Source organism: Phodopus roborovskii, unplaced genomic scaffold (genome assembly GCF_943737965.1).
Source record: "Phodopus roborovskii unplaced genomic scaffold, PHOROB, whole genome shotgun sequence".
NCBI lineage: Eukaryota > Metazoa > Chordata > Mammalia > Rodentia > Cricetidae > Phodopus > Phodopus roborovskii.
In genome coordinates, this window is record NW_026126585.1 from 10,783,084 (window position 1) to 10,807,427 (window position 24,344).

A 24,344-nucleotide genomic window follows, 5' to 3' on the forward strand; every position below is an offset into this window, starting at 1 on the left:
ATAGAATAAAAGAGATGGGAGAGAAAATCTTGGGCATTGATGACATGAGAGAAGAAATGGGTATCTACACACACACACAAACACAAACACAAATGTTAAATCTAAAACTTTCATAGCACATAACTTTCAGGACATCTGGAACACTACAAAAATTATTTATATGTAAGAATACTAGGAATAAAGGAAGGAGAAGAAACCAAGGTCAGTGGCATGGAATAATAATTTCAACAAAATCACAAAAGAAAATTTCCTTACTATAAAGAAGGAGATGCCTATCAAAGTACAAGAAGCATACAGAACACCAAATAGACTAGACCAGAAAGGAAAGTTCCCCTGGGCACATCATAATCATCATAATCAAAACACTAAGCACATGCCACAAGAAAGAATATTAAAGGCTTCAAGGCAAAAAGACCAAGTAACATATAATGGCAGACTGATTATAATTACATATTACTTCTCAATGGAGACTCTAAAAGCCAGAAGGGCCTGGATAGATATGCCACAGATTCTGAAGGACCACAGATGCCAACCCAGACTACTATACCCTGCAAAACTTCCCCTCAAAACAGATGAAGAATATAGGACAGTGTGTGATAAAAAACAAAATGTAAGCAAAGCCTATGCCCCAAACCCAGCTCCACAGTAAGCACTAGAAGGGAAACTCCAACCTAAAGAGGTTTCTAACAAAACACAGGGAATAAATAAATCTATTGGAGCAATAACAAAAAATTATAGAAATCAACAAATACTGCTCATTTATACCTTTCAACATTGATGGCCTCAGTTTCCCAATAAAAAGACACAGACTAACAGAATGAATGTGAAAACAACATCCATCCTTCTTCTGCATTCAAGAACTACACCTCGGAATCAAAAATAGGTATTACCTCAGAGTAAAAGAATGGAATAAGATATCCTAAGCAAATGGACCCAAGAAACAAGCTAGTATATAGACTTTTATTATCTGAAGAGATAATGACACTACATACTCACCAAATGAAAAATCCATAAAGAGTACACTGCAATTATTAGCATCTATGCCCCAAACACAAAGGCACCCAAGTTCATAAAAGAAACACTACCACAGCTTAAAACACATATTTACCTTCAAAAACTGATAGTGTGTGACTGAAATATTCCCCTCCCACCAACAGACAAAGACTAAACAGAAAATGCTGCAGCTAATTGACATTGTAAACCAAAGGGCTTTAACAGGTATCTCCAGAACATTTCACCCAAACACAAAAGAATGTTCCTTCTTCTTACTGGAACTGTCTCCAAAACTTACCATATACATGGACACAAACAATGTCTTAACAAATACAAGAAAATTGAAATAACATCATGCACCCTATCTGATTACCATGGATTAAAGCTGGATATCAACAACAGAAATAAACTGGAAAAAATCAGTACTGAATGAAAAATGGGCCAAGACAGAAATTAAGGAATACATTAAAGACTGCCTATAATTGAATAAAAATAAATACACAACATACTCAAACTTATGGGACATAATGAAGGCTATTCTAAGAGGCAAGCTCATAGCACTTAATGCCTACATGGAAAAAAAGAAAACTGGAGTGATCTCATACTAGAAAACTAACAGTAAAACTGAAATCCCTAGAACAACAACAACAACAACAAAAATAACATTCAGAAAAGCAGGTGACAGGTGACGGGCTGGAGAGGTGACTCAGCCATTAAAGGCTAGGCTCACAACCAAAAAAAAAAAAAAAAAAGAGTAGTTGGCACAAAATAATCAAACTCAGGGCTGAAATCAATAAAACAGAACAGAGAAAAAAAAGGAATCAATGAAACAAATATTTGGTTCTTTAAAAAAAATCAATAAGATAGATAAAATCTTATCCAAATCAACTAAAAGGTAGAGGGAGTGTATCCAGATTTTTAAAGATTAGAAATGTAAAGGAGGACATAACAACAGAGAAACATAAGGGCATATGTTAAATATCTGTATTCCGCCAAATTGGAAATTCTCAAAGATAGGGTAATTTTCTCAATACATTCCATTAAACCCATATCAGATAAACAGTTTTAAACAGACTCATAATCCTTAGAAAAAACAAGCTAACATTAAAAGTCTCTCAACCAAAACCAGCCAAAGGCCAGATGGATTTAGCTCAGAATTCTACCTGACTTTCAAAGAAGAATTAATACCAATACTTCCCAAATTATTTCAAAAAATAGAAACATAAGGAACAATGTCCAACTTGTTTTATGAGGCCACAGTTACCCTGATAACCAAACCACATAAAGGCGAAAAAAAGAAAGAGAATTACAGACCAATTTCCCTTCTAAACATAGATACAAAAGTTCTCAAGTAAATCCACGAACACATCACAAAGATGATAAAGTGGGCTTCATACCAGTGATGTAAGGATGGTTCAATATACAAATATCAATAATTGTAACCCATCATATGAACTAACAACCCTCCATGAGTCATGATAACAGTTCTGGAGAGAGTAAGGATACTAGAGAACATATCTCAATGTAACAAAGGCAATTTAGTGCAAGCTCATAGTCAACATCAATATAAAGAGAGAAAAACTCAAAGAAATTCCACTAAAGCCAGGAACAAGGCAAAGTTGTCCATTCTACCCATATCTATTCAATAATACATTTGAACACTTAACTTGTGCAATAATACAACCGAAAGAGATCAAATTCATAGAAATTGGAAATGAAGAAGTCAAAACATCTTTATTTGAAAGTTATATGACAATATACATAAGTGACCTAAAAATTCCACCTGAAAATTCCATAGCTCATAAACACTTTCAGCAATGTAGCTGGTTATAAAATTAACCCACAAGAATCAGTAGGCTTCTATATACAAATGACAAACAGAAATAAATCATGGAAACTATCTTTCACAAAAGCCTCAAATAAGACAAAATATCTTAGGGTAACTCTAACCAAACAAAACTTGAATGATAAAAACGTTAAGACATTAATGAAATTGAAATAGATACCAGAGGATGGCAAGATCTCTGATGCTCATGGATAGATGGGATTAATATAGTAAAAATGGCCATCCTAACAAAATCAATATACAGATTAAATGCAATCCCATGAAAATGCCAACACAATTCTTCATAGATCTTGAATGGACAATTTTTAGCATGTATGGACACAGCATGCACATGTGCGTGCGCGCGCGCGCACACACACACACACACACACACACACACACCAAGAGAAACTCAGGATAGAAAAAATAGTCCTGTATAGTAAAAGAACTGCAAGAGGAATCCCTATACCTGACTTCGAATTATAATACAGAATTTTAGTAATTAAAACAGCATTGTAATGGCACAAAAACAAACACACTGATAAATGGAACTGGATTAAAGACCTACACATAAATCCACACACCACAGACACCAGAAATTTGATTTTAAAAAATCCAAAACACACACTGGGGAAAAAACAAAACAAAACAACCAACCAAACAATCAAACAAAATAACACGTAATCTTTAACAAATGGTCTGATTAAAATGGTTGTCAGCATGTACAAAAATCCAATTAGACCCATACACATCACCTAAAACTCTACTCCAAATGGACCAAAGATTTCAATATAAAACTAGACACATGGAACCTGATGGAAGAGAAAGTGGTGAATAGCCTTGAACTCACTAATTAAAGAAAAGACTTTTTGAAAAGAACACTGTTAGCTCAGGCATTATGATCAACAATCAATACATGGGACCTCATGAAACTGAAAGCTTCTGAGACATAAAAGACACAGTCATTTGAAGAAAGCCTATAGAATGATAAAAGATTTTTACTAACTAGACATCCAATAAAGGGCTAATATTCAAAATATAAAGAACTAAAAAAAAAAAAAACAAAAAAAAAAAAAACTAGACATCAAGAAAACAAATAACCCAACTAAAAATGAGGTATAGATGTAAACAAAATTCTCAGAATATGAAACCAAAATAGCTGAGAAACATTTAACAAAATATTCAACATCCTTAGCCATCAGGAAAAAAACAAATCAAAATTACATCAATCAGAGTGTCAAAGATCAACAAAAGACGTGACAGCTCGTGCTGGCAAAGGCGTGGGAAAAGAACAACGTCCATTTCCTAGTGGTAGTCCAAAGTTGTACAGCCACTATGGAAATCAGCGTGGTGGTTCCTCAAGAAGATGGGAGTCAATCTAGCCCAAGAACCAGCTATAACACTCTGGGAATAACTCAAAAGACACTTCCTCCTATCACAGATACACCTAATCAACCATGTTCATTTCTGCTCTATTCATAGTAGCCAGAAACTGGAAGCAACCTAGACATTGACACTGTTTGGGTAATCAAAAATCAGACACTACACAGCCCAGGGACTTAGGGTGAAAATCAAACACTATGTATGTATGTATGTATGTATGTATGTATATGTATGTATATATATATATGTATATATATATATATATATATATATATATATATATATATATATATCCAGAGAAGTTTCCTCCTATAGCGGGTACACAGACCCACAGCCAGACATTATGCACACTGGGAGACCTTGGGACACTCAGCCCTAAATAGGACACCTCCATCAAATCCCTCCCCTTATGGCTCTGGGAACACCACTGAAGATGAGATAGGAAGAGTTTAAGATCAAGAGAAGGACACAAAGAAAACAAGGCCCTCTAAGTCACCTCGATCAAAGCTCAAATGTACTCACAGAGACTGAGGCAGCATGCACAGGGCAGGCAAGGGCTTTGCCCATATCCTTTGTATAAATATAATGGCTCCCAGTTAGTGTTTTTATGGGACTCCTGAGTGAGAGGGTGAGTGGGTCTCTGATTTTTGTTCCTTCTCTTGGGCTCTTTTCCTCCTGTTTGTTTGCCTTGTCCAACTCTATTGTCTATTATTTACTATCCCTTGGAAGCCTTTTGTTTTCTAACGAGAGGCAGAAAGGAAGTGGATGAGATGGGAGGAGAGGTGGGGAAGAACAGAAAGGCATATAGGAATGGAAACCAAAATATATTATGTGAAAAAAATATATTTGCAATAAAAGATAAGGAAGGAAATGGGTATAATCATATTTCTTTGCATATGAAATTCTTAAGAATAATGAAAAAGCAAATATTTAAAAAGAAAACAGCAAGCAAGCAAGCAAGAAAGAAAAATTATAAATGGACAAAATGTCCACCTGTTCATTCTACCTCTGTTCACAGAGTACAGTTTCTACAATTACTTTTTGAAAAGTCTTTTTTTTTTTTTTTTTTTTTTTTTTTTTTTTTGAGATTGGGAGAGAACTAGTTCAAGATTCACATGTAATGATCAGATAAGCAATTAAAATACTTCCCCACAACTATATCCTCAGTGATGATGCTATTGCACATCTGGCTGCTATCAAATGGATTCAGCATTAATTGACTTATTATCCTGATTATATTCAACATAAGGTTATTAATTCTATTATAACAATCCAGGACCACGAGTGCTTCCTCCACTCTGTGATGAGCCCTGAAGCTCGTACACCTTTTAACAAGGCCCTTGGGAGTAGTTCTCAGACACTGAGGATGAGCAAGTCTGTAAGTGGGTCTATCTCAAGAATTTACATTTATTTCATGGAATTCCTGGACCCCGCTTTCGGGAGCTACAGGAACCTGTTTGTCTTCTTATATGAAAATCTCATAAAAGAGAACTGTAGGGGAAATTTTGGCTTTCTGGGGAGCCGATTTTATCCTATGGCCTAAAAGCCTTGGTAAATCATATGCTGCATACCGGAGCTGCTTCTCATTTTAAACCGTACCCCTGCGTCCCCACTGGAGACCGTGTCCTCCAAATGAATTCATCGCATTTGAAAGGTATTTTTTTTTTTTTTTGAGAGAGAGATTACCAAAACCAATTTGACTTTAGCTGTGGGCAACTAAAATCTAAAGAAAAAAGACAAACCTGAACAGTACCAAGAAAGTCACGGGAAATTGTGCTTTTTGGGTTTTCGTGAAACATCTTATAAAAGCCCAGGCCTCCAGGGAGAAGATCCAAACTTTGCAAACTGCTTGTGCTCCCTGATTTCCTCTGTGAGTTGCACGGTCAAGACGTTCAGCTTCATAAACAGTGGGAGCCTGTTGCAGGCTGGCCCTTCCTCTAGAAACCCAGTGGGAACCTGCTTTGCAGAAGTACCACAGTGTGAACAGACCCCAGTGGAGTGATCACCGAACTGCAAAGAGACGGGTGTGTACTGTGGTGAACACGGTTGGATTACACTCCTGGGATGCTCTGTCATGACACAGAGCGTTTGTCTCAAACATGTTAGAAGTACAAATACATACAAAGAGCTGCGGCATGGTGGGCCACAGCTGTGATCCCAGGGCTGAGGATACTTACTGGAGGCTCACTATACTTCACTTAATCTGAATCAGTGAGCTCTTTGTTAAGTGACAGATCCTGTCTGGAAAATAAGGTAGAGGAGAGGGCTGGCTAGCCAGCTCGGTGTAAAGGCAATTGCTGACAACCCTGATAAGAGAAGCACCTCTCTCTCTTTCTCTGTCTCTCTCTCTCTCTCTCTCTCACTCACACACACTCACACACACACACACACACTGAGAGAGGCACATACGAACTCTTACATCCCTCTACACATAAACAGCAAACTTAGAACAATAACAACAACCGTGTACCCAGTACAGACTTTACCTTCCCTGCAGTGCCCTGGGTCTCCCTTTCTAAGATGCCCCCTCCAATACATGACCTCAGTAACTGTAATCCCTGTACCCCAAAAGAGATGGTTGTGTACCATGATTAACAGGTTCCAGTTAGAAAAGCAGGATATCACCACCAGGCATGCCAGGATATTTACATTTGGAATGTTAAAGGCATAGGTGCATAGAAGAAATGCCCAAGTTCTGAAATATGTGTAATTTCTAAACCAAATGCTGTGGGATCCCAGCAACATAACAACTTGGTTTATGATCTAGGCCCCTGCCACATGCAAACTTTAGAACCCCTGATCTACTGCAGTAAGCCAGCAACACTACTCTGGGCAGAGAGGAAAAGCTGTCTATTTCTGCAGTGAGTCCCAGGCGGGGGTGGATAAGAACTCCTTGGTTGGGATCCTCAGAGGCCTGCTTTCCAAAGCCTGCCATGATGCATCTGCACACTGAACAGATATGGGCAACTTTGTCCTTGACCTGGACTGGGAAATTGTCACCTTTATGGCAAGGGTTTCTTTCTGGACCTAGTTCTCTAAGCCTCCTCCTGACTTTTATGGCAAGGGTTTCTTTCTGGACCTAGTTCTCTAAGCCTCCTCCTGACTCAGCTGTGTAACATTTTCTTGGGTCAAACTTTGAGATTTAATAGAATCCTACAGTTTTTTTTATCTGGGACTGTCCATCAATCATATTGATTGTGGGAGGGGGTGCTGTGTGTGCACATATTTGTCTGTACATATGGCAGTCAAAACGTGAAGTTCAGTATGCCTTCAATAATTTTACAATTTTTTGAATCACTTTTCACTTTGTGTATGTACATGTTGACATCTGTATGCGTGTTCATGTGTGCAATGTGGATACATGTGTGCCACGGTGCATGCATGGATTTCAGAGGTCAACCTTGGGCGCTGACCCTCATCTTCTACAGTCGCTGCCATTAACACAAGAAAGGGAGGGTAGCTGGCTATGGCTATGAGATTCCAGGAATTCTCTCATCTCTACTTCTCATCCAGCCATATGAATGCTGGTGTTGCAGATATTGACTGTTATATCCACCTTTGTGTGGATTCTTGGGTCTCCGGAACTCAGGTTCCCATGTACAAGCAGCAAGGGCTTTCCTGAGTCACCTCCCCAGGCCCACCTTAATGTTTGAGACAGGATCTCACAGATTTAAACCCAGAGCTCACAGATTTGGCAAGATTGGTTGGCTACCAAGTTCCAGCTATCAACCTGTCTCTGCTTCCCAGGTGCTGAGATTTCAAGCCTGCACTAGCTTTTATGTTGGGTGCTGGGGATTCAAACTCTGACTCTCATGCTTGCAAGAAACCATTTTTGCAAGTGAGCTATCACTTAACTTAGGACTATCCAGCTGGATTTTGTTTATTTTGTTTTTGTTATTGTTCTTTGAATCATGTTTACATAATATTTTATTCATGACACAGGTAAATTACTTATAAGAGTGTCTGCATGTACAGCTCAGACATTACCAGACAAAGGGAACCAAGATTTGAGGTTTAGTTTCCAGTTACATTCATGATAGAGGAGCCTTCCCTGGACTTCACGGAGTAAGGATTAAAATGTCTAATTAGCTGTATCTAAGCAAACGGGCCTTTTGATCAATCAAGCCAGCCAGCTTTCCATTTCTGACATCAAAATTTATACTCTGCGGGGGGAAAAAAAATCCACAGCTACATCACATTAAACCAACACACAATTAACAACACTTTGTTCTAATTATCTCTGGGCACAATTAATGTTGGCCTCACGGTTCATTTTTCTTCTTTGATAGCTCTTGGAATATTCATGGAGACTAATCCTTGATGCAGTGGCCTTTTGGAAGATCTGGGGCTTTCTCACAATATCTTCCACACAAATCTGAGCTTGGCAAAAAAACTTATCTATGCAGATGCGTTGTTGACATAGTGTCTTTTTCTAATAGGAGAGGTATTTCTAACAAGCTCCCCCCCACCCCACAGATCTGGGCTTGGCAATGCAATATAGGCAGAGCGCCGCTAACACCCTGGCCTGGCTCGCACTGGGAAGATGTCTTCCCTTCTCTCAGCGGTTGGTATAACCGATAAACGGTTATATCTTGATTGAACAAGCTTCTAGGAGTTGGAGGGCAAAAGAGCTTTTGTAAAACTGAGTGCAGATGCCAACAAAATCCAAGGCAGGGGGATCCCTCCAGGTGTTTCCAGAAAACTGAAAGCACCCTCTACAGGCTCGGCTCGTTTGCATCAATCAGGAGACACAGGCAGAAAGGGAATGAGTGCTGACCAAGAGCTCTTGGCAATTGGTGCAATTTCAGCCGACGGGGAAACATATGTGTTTTTCATTTGTTTGTTTTTGTAGCTGCCAATGAATTCCTTTCAGAAGTGTCTACTTAAGCTTGAAGTCGGAAGTGTGCCCTGCATAGCTTGGGACTATGTGGAGCACCACTTGGCCTGTTTCCTTGGACATGTTTTCTAAACTCAAAGGGTGGGCTCAAACATCATAAGGAACTACAGCTGTGTGCTAGGGGTGTGGCTCAGTGGATACGGTGCCTGCCCAGCATGCCAGGAGCACTGGGGTCCACCACCAGCACTGAATAAACCAGGTATCTGGTACACAGCAGTATTCCCAACACTTGGAGTGTAGAGGCAAGAGGGTCTCCTTCATGGATGCCCACAGGGAGTCAGAAGTCGGTCTGGGCTATGAAACCTTGTCTCAAAAAGGAGTACAGGCTCAAGGCTTTCTGGGAACTCTGAGACTGGTGGATAAGCAAAGTTCTACCCTGATGTAGTAGTGTGAACATAGCTGACCCCCATAAGCTCATAGGGAATGTTACTATTAGGAAGTGTGGCTTTGTTGGAGTATGTGTGCCTTGTTGGAAGAAGTGTATTATATCACTGTGGGGTAGGCTTTGAGGTCTCCTTGGCTCAAGCTTTGCTCAGTGTAATACTCAGACCACTTCCTGTTGCTTCCCATTGCCTGAGGGTCAAGATATAGGACTCTCAGCTCCTTCTCCAGCACCAAGTCTACCATCATGTTGCCATATCCCACCATGATGATACTGAACTAAATCTCTGAATATGTGAGCTACCCCAATTAAATGTTTTCTTTTGTAAGAGTTGCCATGGTCACAGACTCTCTTCATAGCAATAGGAACCCTAAGACAGGTGCTTAGATGATTGATCAGACAACTACCAGATTTGAAACGAAGCAGGTCTAGCTCTGGGTGTATTTTGGATGAATGACAGTGCCATGCACCCTCACAGAGCAGGCAGACAAGCTTGTCTGGCAAACATTCCATGTACTGAAGCATCTTCCTGGTCCCTCTCACAGATTGAGTCATTTCTGGACCACTTGTAATAAGCAGTACAGTAGAAGTTTTGTACTGTATACATTCTAGACCATTTGTAATATACAGTGTAGCAGAAGAAAATTGTTGATGCACTTTATTACTTAAGGAAGAGTCTGAAGTAAAACGTTTGTGCCTGTTCAATAGGAATGCAGCAGTTATAGTGTACCAGCCTTTAGTTGGCTGACTCTATGAACATGGAGTGTGTAACTATGGGAAGAAGACTGTAATAATCATTTATTTCCTCTCTTTCAAGTTTCTCATACGGTGACTTCAACAGTTTTGTAGTCAGAAAACAGGTAATGCAAAGTTACACATTCACATACAATATGATTTGTCCCTAATTAGAAGTCTCTTTCTCAAAAAAGGAGCTTTTGTCTCTAAGCCCACCTTAGTGTTGTTGCTAGGTGACTCACAGGATGATGCAAATTAATTGGGAGACAGATAATCGACGTACACCCTAAGAAGAGATGTGTGATGTCACTTGTCAGCATATTGTCACAGAACTTAAAGATGAAAAGGAAACAATGGTGGCCTTTTACTGAGACAACCACTGGCAGCTGCTTGAGAACTTTTTAATTTATTCTTAGACCATTGCTTTAGGAGAGAGAGGGATGAAGAGAACAGGGTCACTACTTACATAAAACCAGATGTGGGCTTTTCCTTCTTATCAACAAGAAGCTCAAATAAAGCTTAGGTATATATACATCCATAAGACATTTAAAGACATGCCAAGGGCCTGAAGAGAATTTTCAGTGTGTTAAGTACTTGCTGTACAGGTGCAAAGATCCAAGTTCAAATGCCCAGAAGCCATGTAAAGACAGACCCAATCATGTGGATCTGCAATAAGTCCAGATTGATTGACAAACATGCCTGTCTCAAACAAAGTAATAGAGCAGCAGGTGAAGAGGGGAACAGAGTTTATTTTCTAACCTTCCCACACACACTGTGGCACATGCATGCCAACACATACATCCTCTCTCTCTCTCTCTCTCCCTCTCTCTTTCTCTCTCTCTCTCTCTCCCTCCCCCCTCTCTCTCATGCACACATACACACACCACAATATTTTTAAAAGTTATTTATTTATTTATTTATTGCTTTATTTAAATTAGTTGAGAAAATGTTTCCTATGTAGCTCAGACTAGCCTGAAACTCACGGTCCTTCTATCTGAGCCATAGGAGTCCTGGGATTTACAGATAGGCCTTATGGTGCCTGGCTCATGGTGTTCTTGGATACAAGTAGTCCTCAGAGTCTCAGACTTACTGGCGTGGGCATGCGTAGAAGCGGCTTCTGAATCTAGGTTTGAGGGCTCAGGGAAAGTTTACTGCATCCAGGGGATCCAGGGATGAAGGAAGGTAGGTTCAAAGGTGGGCACCTATCTAAGCTGTTTCATAGCTTGACATGTCACTCTAAAAGTCTTCCCCGTGTGTCTCCCAATAGTTCACATGAGACATGGGAGAGATGCTTGGTCCCCAGTGTGGTGGTGTTGAGGTGAAGAGACTTTTAAGAGAGACTCAGGTATTTAGCTCATGGGGACAATGCAGATCTTCAGGAAGTCAACCCCCACCCCAGTACCTTGCTTCCTATTTGGTCTTTATTCACTTGGCTGGTTCTTTTTCTCCTTTCCCATATATTATGACTGAGCCATTAACCCTCATTGGATGCTAACCCCATGCTGAGTCGACTTTATCCTCCAGACTCTGAGATTCATAAATGTCTTTACTTTAAAAACTTATAGAGCTCCAGGTATCTTGTTATAGTAACAGAAAAATGTTCTGGTGCTAAGCTGTTATTTATGGCTCTCAATCTTGGCTGTGCATCTGAAACACAGGCAGAGTTCTAAAAGGATACAGGTGTTTAGTTTCCGTCATAGACTTAGAGAATTAAGATTTCCTGAGGTATATTTTAGGCATTTGACTTTTTAAAAAGCTGTGTTTCTCGCCTAGTTCCATCCTTCTTGCCTGCTTGCATGTCTCACATCTACACTTGTGTTTGTGTCTCTGTGTCATCAACTTTGACCTTTCCGTCCTGTCACCTCCCACACTAGCGTACCCCCACATGTTAAAAGGGTTGGTTCTGTGTCATACCTCCAAGTCTGACTTGCCACACCCGATATACTTCAGAGAAAAACTTCTCAAGGAGCCACTAAGGGTCAGGGTGATGGCTAAGTCAGTAACATGGCTGTTACAAACCCGAGTTTGCACCATACAAGATGCCAGGTGCAACAGAGGTCATGCAATTCCAGTGCAGGAGAATTCTTAGAGCTCATTTACCAGCCAGCTTAGGCAGACTGGAAATTTCCAGAAGCTGTGAGAAATCCTGCCCCAAAAGAAAGCAGATTGTACCTGTGAACCAAAAAATCCCCGAGATTGACCAGAGTTCAGATTACCGTCCCCCTCCCCACTGCCATATAAATGCCAGGCAGGCATGAAGGTTTGCGTAAAATCTCAGTACAGACAGGCACAGCCATGGTCATTACTGCCAGACAAGGCAGTCTAGCTGAATTACTGAGCCCGAAGTTCTGTGAGAGACCCCCTTTCAGAACCCCTTTTAAGCTTTTGTCTGGTTTTACGAGGAAATTTTTGCCAAATGTTTGAGAGCCATTTGTTGACAGAAGCTTCTGTCCCACCTGATCCAACTGTCATTTAGCCCCAAATAAACACCCAGAGTCTTATATTAATTATAAACTGTTTGCCAATAGCTCAGGCTTCTTATTGGCTAGCTCTCTCTTAATTAGTAACCCATTTAAGTTAATTTGTGTATCTCCATGTGGTCTTAGCTTTCCAGAGAATGCTTAGGCATCCTACCTTCCTGGTGGCTACATGGCATCTTGTTCCAGCGACTCACTCTCTGCATTCTCCTAGTCTGGTTGTTCTACCTTTACTTCCTGCCTGGTTACTGGGCATTCAGCATTTATTCATCAACCAATAAGAGAAAGATATATTCACAGCATACAGAAGGACATCCCCCAACATGGAGCGACAGAGGAACACATGAATATCAACCTCTGATCTCTGTGCACATATGCACACTTGCCACACAAACAGATACTGTGCTGGTTGGTTTCAACTACCAACCCGACACCATCTAGGGTGGTTTAAAAGAAAATGGCTCCATAGGGAGTGACTCTTATTGGAGTGGGCTTTGAGGTCTCTTTTGCTCAAGCTACACTCAATATGACTGCAAGCTGACTTCCTGCTGCCTGCAAGGTGTAGCGCCCTCAGCTCCAGCACCGCATCTGCCTGCATGCTGCCATACTCCCTGACCTTGATAATTGACTGAACCTCTGAAACTATTAGGCAGCTCCAATTAAATGTTTCCTTTATGAGAGTTGCCATGGTCATGGTGTCTCTTTACAGAAATAGAAACTCTAACTAAGACAAACTACAATTGGCTAAGAGGAGAATATTAACGAGGAGTTATCTAGAATAAGCTGGGCTGTGGACAGATTTGTGAGGGGTTGTCTTAATTACTGATTGAGGTGGGTAGCCTGGGCCTGGAACAGTTGGGCACTGCACTGTATACGAGTAGACACGTCTAGCTGAATAGTAGCAAGCGGGGGTGAATATATTTTTATTTATTTATTTTGCTCATAAAGGAGAATGTGATATGACTAACTTCTGGAGTTATTTACCTTTGCTACCCCAAAATAAGGAACGGTGCCCTGTAACTGTCAATCAAATAAGCCCCTTTTCTCCCTACACTGTCTTTGCTCAGAGCAGTTTATAACCAAAACAGAAATGGACCTAGAATAGAAACAAGAGCCATCAACACATGCTCTCCCATCTTTCCCTTCTACGTCACTCTAATAAGACACCGTGGTTAGAAAGCTTGAGGCTTGCTATCAAGAAGACAGTCAACCGTGGGCTCTGTGCTTTCTCTTAAGATTGCCTTTCTTCTGCAGGGTTCTCTCATGTCACACTCCATTTTCACTAGCTACCCTTGCCAAGGATCTTTGGCTGCCTCTCCCTGAGCTCTGCAAATTCTCCAATGGAGAGGCTCTCCAGGGCTCTGTCCTTTGCCCTCCTCAAATCCTCATTCACAGTTCTCAAGGTGACTTCACTTACAGAATGCCACCGATAGGCTGATGATTCTCAGATCCACCCTTGCAGACTTCACTTCAACCTTGGGTAACCATCAACCTTCTAAACGTTGTCACTTGAATGCTGAACATGTGCCTCAATATGCACCACATAAACTGATAGCCAGAACATCACTTCCCACAAAGCCACTTCTCTTTCAAGACTGGACTCTGTCTGATGTGACATCACTCTCAAAAGTGAAGGAGAAAACAACCTAAAGTCACACCGGATTTTCCAGTTCACCTTACATACAACACCCACTCCATTAGTAATCCCTGCAGGTTTTACTGTGATTGTAGACACTTGTGCTAGTATATGGATTTCACATAGGTTCTGAAGATTTGAACTCGTGTCATCAGTTTGTGCAGCAAGTGATCTTACCCCATGAGCTATCTTCCTAACTCCTGGGTTGCTTTAGCAACGTTCCATTCCTGCATTAATAAAAGTCCAGCTGGAATTTCCTAAGGAGATGGAAAATAAGGTGAGCACAGAACAGCTCACCAGACTCAGACCTCCAATTGCCTGGCTCCCTGTATAATTCTGGTAGGAACTGACCAAACAAGAAGAAATGTCACAGTAAAAACTATAGGAATTTCTTACCATAGTCTAGGACATGGTCCTGACTTGTCTCCCCATAAAGTTAGAAGCTTCCTTCATCCTTGCAGGTACTTTCTCCTTCCTCACAGCTTCTTTCTGCAACCTTAGTCTTTCAGGTGTTTTCAGAACTATCTCCTGTTTCTTATTCATATTGCACGTTAGTGGCCTGACACTATGGAGTTCATTGGAAGCTAAATCTCTCTCATTCCTATCTCATACTCTTTCCTGTGGTATTACTTATTTTTCTCATTTGCATCCACTTGTCTGTCCACTAATTAATTTGCTCATTATGTAAATATGTGCTTCCTGTCTTTTTCCTCTGTGGTGTGAACATTAAGCACTGACCTTCCCTAGGACTGAGGACAACATTTGACCCATTGAGATCATTCAGTGCATAGATTAAGTATGAGTTCCATAAATAACTGTGATGTACAGCTAGCTTTGACTATTTTAAACTACACAGTTTTAAACAGAATCACTTATTAACAAAAACCTATGCTTAGCACTTTAATTGTCAAACTTTCACAGAAAGGTATAATTGGGTGGAAAAGGCTGTTATTCACCTTAACATATTTAATTGCTATACTTTTCTGCACAGAACAAATCATTCCTATGAGAGGCCACATTCTTCTAACCTTGCGACTACAGTTGAGATATCAGCACTTTGGCGGGGGCTCAGAGCTCTGGAGTGTTCCCAGGTTGACTCTGCTCTTGGCTGGAGTCTGGGAATCAGATGCTGTAGGAGGCAAGAATAAGTATGGGGATATCTATCTTGACATGTAATCTTGTGAGAGGTTTGTCTGGAATGGTGAGAAGACCTGATAAGGCTGCACCATGAGGTCTGGAGATGAGAAAATCATACATAACAAGAAAATGCTTCAGGAACAAACTCAGAGACTAAGTCAAGTCCTCCAAGAAGAGATCAGGCTAGATGCTGACTTGATGCCTCAAATCTGGAATCCTAACGCTGGGAAGGTGGAGACAGGAGCCTCCCTGGTCTTGCTGGCCAGTCAAGTTAGCTAAATTGATGAGCTCTAGGTTCAGTGAGATGGCCTGTCTCAAAAATTAAGGTGGATCACAGAAGGCCTATAACTCTGGCCTCTGGTTTCCACACACTCACAAAAATACACACATACACAACAGTAAATGCAGGCAGACAGTCCTTGAAATGGCAGTCTTGGAATCCCAAACTCTTAAATCACAGACTCACATTTGCATCCCAGAACACTAAAGGGCACGTGCATGCAGCTCTTGCTTGTCTTTACAGCTCTGGATACAGATACAAAACTATCAAGTAGTCTCTCTAGCACGTGTTGGGAGCCCATGCAAAAATTCCACAACCTAGCGGGGCCAGAGGGTCTACCCCACCATGGTGCATGCAAATGGCTGAACACGGCCACTGGGAAAGAGAATATAGGCCTCTATCTCTGTGTTGTTTGACAGCTACAACTGGACTTCTCTGGATGAAGGGCACCGTCCATTTAGCAGCACACCCTAAGGAGCCCTGGAGGGGAATGGAGGTGACCAGAGAAACAAGAGGAAGTTCAGAACCCAGAGGCTTATACACAGACAGGGAACTGGCTGAAACAGCTGCGTGCAGGGACACCGGTGGCCTGACAACGAGGAGGTGGACCGACACGCGATGGGCAGAAGCAGGAAATCTCTTCAGGAACCCTGCCAGGTCTCCCTGTCCTTTGTGGGTTAGAACTGGAGGAAATCCACCATGGGAAGCAGCACCACCCAAGGCTGCTGCTGGGAAAAGCCAAGGAAATGAAAGTCGATAGCAAGCGTGACCCTAGCATAGGAAGCACTGCACGGAGAAGGAGGGTGTCCTAAACCTTTCTCGGGTGAGGGTGGCGATGCAGTGCCTGTGTGATGAGGCAGGAGAGTAGGGCATGAAGAGAGAGGCATTGAATCAATATATGAACGAAGGCGAGGGCGGCTGGCAGAGACTGGGAATATTCCCCACCATGGTTCTACATATATGACAGTAGCATGCTCAGTACAAACATGGGAGAGTCTGGTAGGTGGAAGGGGCCCATAAGGGCTCACCTGTCCCTTGGCTGAGCCTCCTGGAGCGGCTCACTGTCCTAGCATTTCTTCTAACAAACTATCTCTACTGCTCTCTGAGTGTCTGTAGTTCAAGTCTGCTCTAGGACACAAGAAACTATGATCCTCAGTGGATATCCTGCCAACTTTGGCCCATCCATGTGGGGCTTAGGCCACACCTATTTAATTACCGAAGTCTGGTGCTGCTCTGGCATGAATGTTAAATGTAAACCAAGTATTTAAAGAAATCACATATGGCATTTAAAACTTTGTGTCACATCAGTCAATGGTATAATGCTGGCAGATGATTCTGGGTTTACTTCCCACCTCCTTGGGACTTGTCTGGGGTTTTACTTTCTTTTTTTAAAAAAAGTGTGTGTGTGTGTGTGTGTGTGCACATGAGTCATGACATTCATGTAGGGTCAGAGGACAACCTGAGGGATATGTCTCAGTGTCTGCCATGTGGGTTCCAGGGATAGAAGTTGGATCCTCACACTTGGCAACAAACACTTATGTCCTCTGACCATCTCACTGGCCCAGGGCAGTCTGCTTGCTATCACTTCTCTGCTTTCTATCATATTATAGCCAGGAGGTTAGAACATACACACACAGCTGCTTGAACAACACATTGGTAGAAAATATTCTTTACTGTATTTAAGTTTTGCTACACAACACCAAATATTGCCAACATTATCTAGATTCCTTCAGGAAAATTTCCCTGCAGATTCCCCAGAGAAGATTTTTTTTAAATGCTGCAATCTACATGGGTATTTGTGGCTGGCTCTAGAAAAGTGAGCAATTTATTTAACCACAGCATTTTTAACCTACACAAATGATTCAAAACACATAGCACATGAAATAAAATTTAAAATTCTATAGTATAGGAAATCCATATAAAGTCCAATTACATGCAAATAAAAGATGTTGCAAACCTGAGTGTGGTGCATACCTACAATGCTAGCTTTCAGGAGGTAAAGGCAAGAGTAGCAAGACATCAAAGAAGTCCTTGAGAAATTACAAAGCTGGATTAACTAAAACCCTAGTCCAACCTCCCTCAATTTATATCATTAACAATGTAATGGGGGACAGTGAGATGGCTCAGTGGGTAAGAGTTCTTACTGACAAGACTGACAATCTGAATTCAATTCCCAGTACCAAGATAGTAAATGGGGAGAACCAATTCCCACAGGCTGTTGTCTGACCTAAATACACGTGCTGCTTGTGGGCACCTTCACACATAAAATAAATACATGTATGTTTTAATAAAATCACAGATTCATCAAAAATAAGATAGGGAGATCAAGGAGCATGTAATGAGTTAAACAAATATGAAATAAAGAATTTAAAAATAAACAGTTACTCTTCAAATGCAGCAATTCAACTCAGGAAATAAAATACATTGTGAACTGAAATATAGGAATTAAAGGCACTTCAAGACATTAGTTATTGCAGCTGAATAATACTGGATGAAAGAGTTTCTGCCCAGTATGCAATGAACTCTTGGAAGGGGAAAACTATATAAATATGTATGTACCCTGAAGTTTAAGAACATTTGATGCCAAAGACATTTTAAACACCTCTTAGCTTGATTAAATAAAATGCCCTTCACAAAGTTCTCCCAGACAATGAGATGAACTTAAAAACAATTTCACTGAAATAATTAGTAAGAACTAACAACTGAAGTACATGTAATATCACCTCATTCCTGTTGAACCTAGTTCATTATGGGGTTTCTTAACACGCTTGGATGTAAAAACCCCTCCCTTCAAGAATATTTCCTAAGAGTATTTAAAACTCCACCAAGGTATGAGAGCCCTTGGAGACACAGGTGATTCCTGCCCTCCCCCCAGGTATCCAGATGTTTCCCTAGTCAACGGCTCTTCTTCCTGGGTGCTAACACATCTGCCCAGCCATTGGCTTTCAGCAATGTCTGTGTGGCAAATGAGAGTATTAGTTATTCTGTTCAGATAAAAAGTGAGCATGCGACTAAGGAATAGGCATCAACCTTGGAAAAGGTCAGTACATGTGATGGTTAGCTTTAAGTGTTAACCTGACACAACCTAGAATTACCTGGAAAGAATCTCAAAGAAAAATTAGCTGGACTGGGTTGGCCTGTGGGCACATCTGTGAGGATTGTCTTAATTGCTAATGTTAATTGATGTGGGAAGACTGAGCTCACTTTGGGTGTCACCATTCCCTGGTCGGGGACCCTAGACTTCATCAAGCAGAGAAACTGATCTCAGCACAAGCAAGGATGCAAGTGAGTAAGCATGCATTCATTTCTCTCTCTCTCTTGAAGGTGGGTGTGATGTGACTAGCTGTTTAAAGTTTCTGTCTTGACTTCCCAGCAAGGATGAACTAGTACCAGGGGTTGTAAGCTGAAACAAACCCCTTAAGTTGTTTCTTTTTTTCCCCCTTGGGCATTTTTATCACAGCAACACAGATGGAACTAGAACACAGATGGGACAAAGAATAAGTGAACTGTGGAAATAATAATCGGTTTAATTCTACTGCTTTTCAGTAAGGCTGCGCACTATTATTATCTTCATTTTTACAAGTGAGGAAAGAAAAACAGAAAGAGATTAGGTGACACTGAAGTTTTTAAAACAACAAAACAGAGAGCATGGATAAGAACAAAATCCTGAGAACCTGGCTCAAGGACCCTCTGCCTTAAGGAAATCAAAATCTAAAGGCCAGTGATCTCTATACTGGATGCCAGCTATCAGAGGCAGGGCTATGAACAGTGGGTGGGGAGCAGGTCACATGCCTCTTGTCCTGGTTCAGCATATGATGGAAGTATTCCAGATTGTTTTGGTCCCTAAAGTGCGACTATGCTCTTATTATTGTTCCTTTGTTTTTGTTTTGTGACAGAGTCTTGTGTAGCCCAGGTCAGCTTGGAACTCACTTTGTAATCAAATATGGTCCTGAATTTGTGATCCTGCTGCTGAGATTTCAGGTCTGTATCACCATGCCCAACTTTACTTGATGCTGAGCAGGGAACTCAGAGCTTCCTCCATGATAGGCAAGTGCATTACCAACATCCCTAGACTGTATTTTTAGATGATGGGGGTTCTAATTTCATTTCCTGTTCTGAGACAAAATACCCTGATAGAAAAGCTTAGGGAAGAAAAGATTTATAAATTACAATTCCAAATTATGTCCCACAAATGTGGGGGCATCATAGTGGAAGGGACATGAAGCATCCAGTCACACCCAGAGTCGAGTACAGAAGGAGAATGTATGTATGCCCTGCACTCACCTCTATTGCTCTACTACACAATCTGGGATCTCCTGTCTAGAGAATGGTGCCACTAATAGTGGGATGGGTCTTTCCAGATCAACCAAAGCAGTAAAGACAATCTCCAGTACAGATACCCAAGTCCAACCAAATGTAGACAATCCCTTATTTAGACTCTCTTCCCAAATGATCCTCTTGGATGGATGAAGTTAATATCTTGACTTGATATTGATATCTCCACTTAAATCTCAAAAACCTCAAACAAGAACAAATAAGCAAAATGTTCTCTGAGGGTAGCTAGGAAAACTGAGGATTAATCATGTATGGTAAAATAAATGCCTCTAAGTTACAGAACATCTGGTTTCTTCAAACTATATGCTGGAGAACTGGGGTGCATCTGGATTTCCTTCCTTCAAAGACCCCTTAGCTTGGTTGATTCTCTCTCTGCATGTACCTTACATGCGGATGTCTACACATGCATTTTTTTCATAATGAAATGGGTCTACCAAAAATGCTACAAAAACCAGTGTTAAATTCATACACACCTTTTACAACCATTACATATACTATAGGATCATTTGTTTACTCATTCACTCAGACTTCCATATTGCAAGGCATTGGGAAAGAAAGTCAAGTCATCCACAACTCCTGCCTAAAGTGCTGGCAACTTTAGAGACTAGGATCGGGAAGTGAACTGTGGTGCTGCTTTCTCTTTTGAAGCAATACAGCTGGACTTACAGAGTCAAGACCCTTCCAGTGCAGTGAATTTTAATAGTGTCCATTGTTGAGGAAGGGACCCTGGTTGCAGACAGTTGAAGGCAAGGGTATAATTATATCACTAGTTCCAGGATAAATGATAAATGGGTGTTTGCTGGGGAACAACTACACAGAAAATACAAAGAACCACTGGGACATTTCCCTGCTCTCCCCACAGATGCGTTGACCCAACAGAAAGAGCACGCAAAGGAAACCTGTACCTCAAGCTCTTCTCTCTCTGCTTCCTTCTGCCTGAAGCCACCCTGGAATGGATGTGGCTGCCTTTTCAGGCCCACAGACTAGAGGCCTACAGACAGTATCACCTGTCAGAGAAAACTACAAGAGGAACCCTGGGACTCACATACCAGTTCCATCAGGTCAATATCAGAACCAGCAGGTGCTTCTCTCAGTGGGTGAAGAGACGGGCATCTTACCTCCAGAGTCTTCAGTCTCCTCAACAGCAGCCTGGTGTTTCCTGTTCCCTCATCGGTAATGCTGTTTTCACTTCTTGAGTCTTCATCTCCCCCTGCTTGGAGATCAGCCAGGGCTTCTTGGCGTTTTCTCTCTTCCTCAGACACTCTTTCCTGAAGCCCAAAAGAGAAGTCCTGTTTTCAATAATCTACAGATGGAACATCACAAAAGTCTCAAGTGGAGATGGCTGGAGTTGACTCTGTTGCTTCTGAGCCCTTTTCTGGGCTGGGAAACAAGATGCGTGGTGTTGATATTAGTAAGCACAGTAGATCTGTACTTTGAGTGTGGGCATACATGCACCTGCAAGGGTCCACATATGTGTGTGAACATAGGCCATATACGTGCATGCATAAAGGTGGCCAGAAGTCACTCATGGGGGATTGTCCTTACATGCCACCACTTTAATTGTTTTAAAGACACTCACTCTTAGCAGTCTAGAACTCACCAAATAAGCAGGGCTAGCTGTCAGAAAGCCCCACCCGACGGATCTGTCTGTCCCCAACTCCCTAGTGCTGGGATTGCAAAGATATACCACCCTGCCTAAGCATTTTACATGAGTTCTGCGGGCTGAACTCACGTTATCATGCTTGCAAATCAAGTACTTGATTAACTGTACCGTCTTTCCAGTCCTACATCAAAAAGTTTTTGTTTGTTTGATTTTTTTTTTTTTTGTTCCCCTGCCCCTAGACTCTAGTAAGGTAAAGCCATTGGGGCCACTTAAATCTTAAGATGCACGTTGTCCACTTAGTTGGAGAAGCCATAGAGCCAGTCAAGCTTAAGCATGTGGCTAAACAACTTGTATCATTACAGCACAAGCCAGCTATGCTTTAGCCTGAGAAAAAATACACCAATCTTGATGCCATCATTTGTGAATGGCAAAGAGGATCATAGAACTCAATAGACATACAAATAATTATTGGATTGAGGAAAAATAAATACCATAACATATTGAAATGGAGATTTCAGACTTTTTAGTGTATTTTTTGCATGTGATATGCATGTATATACTTATTTTTCTTGTGTTTATTGCAGATGCATGTGCAGTATGCATGTATGTATACATGCACAAATGCATGTATGTGGAGGACTGAGGTTGGTAGAATCATTCTGTATTACTCCTCTACTGTATTCATTGAGACCATGTCTCTCAGTCAGAATCATAGGTTATCCATGCAGCTCATCTCTATAAGCAGCTTTATTTGGGGATCCCCTTTCTCTGCCTTCAAGACTGCAATTACAGGCAGATCAGTATGTCTATGCAGTATTTCCATAGGTTTTCATGATATGAACTTGAGTTTTATATTTGAAGGGTAAGTGCAGGCACTGCTGAGCTATCTATCCAGCCATGTGGAATTCTATGCTCAAACCAAATAGTTACTCCAGCCATGATTAAACCTAATTTCTAAGGACCCTTGTGTTCTTCTTCTAACACTTCAGGATTTGTTGTACAGCCTTGAGGCAGACATAAAATGTTGTTGTCTTGTCTTGCCTCCCTGTTGGAAGCTCCACACTCAACTTTGTCTCTGACAGCTTTTTGGAAGCTGAGAAGTGTTAATTTGAGACTCTTGCTTAGCTGTTGCTTTCAAGGGAAAATAAATACCAAGAGACTATCATACAATGAGAGACAGAGAGGGCTGAGTGGATGAAAGTGCTTGCTGCCCAAGTATAAGGAACAGAGTTCTGATCCCCATAAACCATGTTAAAGCCAGATACAATCTTATGTGTTTATATTCCCAGCATTCCTACAATGAGAAAGGAGGCAGAGACAGGCGAATCCAGGGAAGCAAGCAGCCCACCTAGCCTGGCGTACACAGCAGTAAACAAGAGATCATATTCCAAGCAAGGTCAAAGGTGAGCACCAGCATCTCAAGGTGTCCCTTGACCCCTTCAGGTGCATCGGTACTTATACACATGAACACACTGACATGCATTACACACACTCATACAAAAGCATAAAAAAGAGAGTACCATATGAGCAATATTCCATCTGTTGTGTCATGACCAAGGCCCTCACATCACATACCAGGTGAACTCATCCTACCAAACTATTTCATTCTCAGCATACATTGCAGTAATCTTGGCCTTGGCATAGTGGATTGCCAATCACCTGACCTAAAGTGGATTATCCATACTGACAGACTTCTTTATATTTGGAACTGAATTAAGATCATCTGTAAATATGAAAGCAAAACACAATAACCCCACCATCAAAGGACACATGTCATCTATTTAGAAGGAAACAACATTGGGGGAGCTGCAAGTTCTCAAACTGCATTCACCAAGATACTCTAAAGGATCCAAAATACCTTAAAATGACTTTGAAAATGCAGTAAGAAGTACATAAAAGTGTATCTTACAGTACATATGCATATAAAGCATATATGTCTATATGTATAACATCGATGTATATAAATACTGATCCTGCAGGTTGACCCATGTTACCTTGTTTTGTGGAGATTTCTGAATATAATTTTAGTTGTGATTTCTGCATATAATACAAATACAGTGGATTATGACAGTGATAGTGTCTGGCTTGGGAGATGGCTCAGTCCATAAAATGTTGGCCTTGCAAACAGAAAAAGGCCAATTACTATGGCCCAGAGGATCCTAGTACTGGAGAGCATTGGCAGGCTGAATAATAAGTGGTTGATTCTATAGTTATAAACAAAACAAAATAAAAACCCAATTCCTCATTCCTGAGGAGTGAGATGTGAGATTGTCCTCAACAAACATGCACACATATGAATCAATATGCCCGTGCGTGTACACAAACACACACACACACACACACACACACACACACACACACACACAAAACAAGTAATGGTTAGTGGTTAGAAACAGCGGGCAGATGTGTCCACTCCCACAACAGGTATGAATTCTGCTCAGATAAATATTAGGCCACTTTGTTACAGAGAAGGAACAAAGCCAGAGGTCCTTAGCACTTTCATAGCTGTGATTACAAAGCATCATACCTGCCAGACTTCCAAATTCATGGAAAGGCACAGAAATGTGTGCATTTTGCTAACAACTCAATTCTGAAGCTAAAAAGAGCCCTATGCTTCTCTTTTAGGGTTGAGTATCACAGAGGCAGGGAGAAGACTCACCA

The 24,344-nt window shown here is 41.1% G+C and overlaps 1 protein-coding gene across 1 annotated transcript in view; it reads right to left on the minus strand.

Moving 5' to 3' along the window:
* The window catches only part of Nckap5 (NCK associated protein 5), an 806,966-nt gene that overhangs the window by 266,327 nt on the left and 516,295 nt on the right, over positions 1–24,344 (minus strand). The window contains exon 7 of the mRNA XM_051203949.1: positions 21,199–21,348. Within this exon, the coding sequence (XP_051059906.1) occupies positions 21,199–21,348 (150 nt within the window). The remainder of the gene's footprint in view (positions 1–21,198; positions 21,349–24,344) is intronic.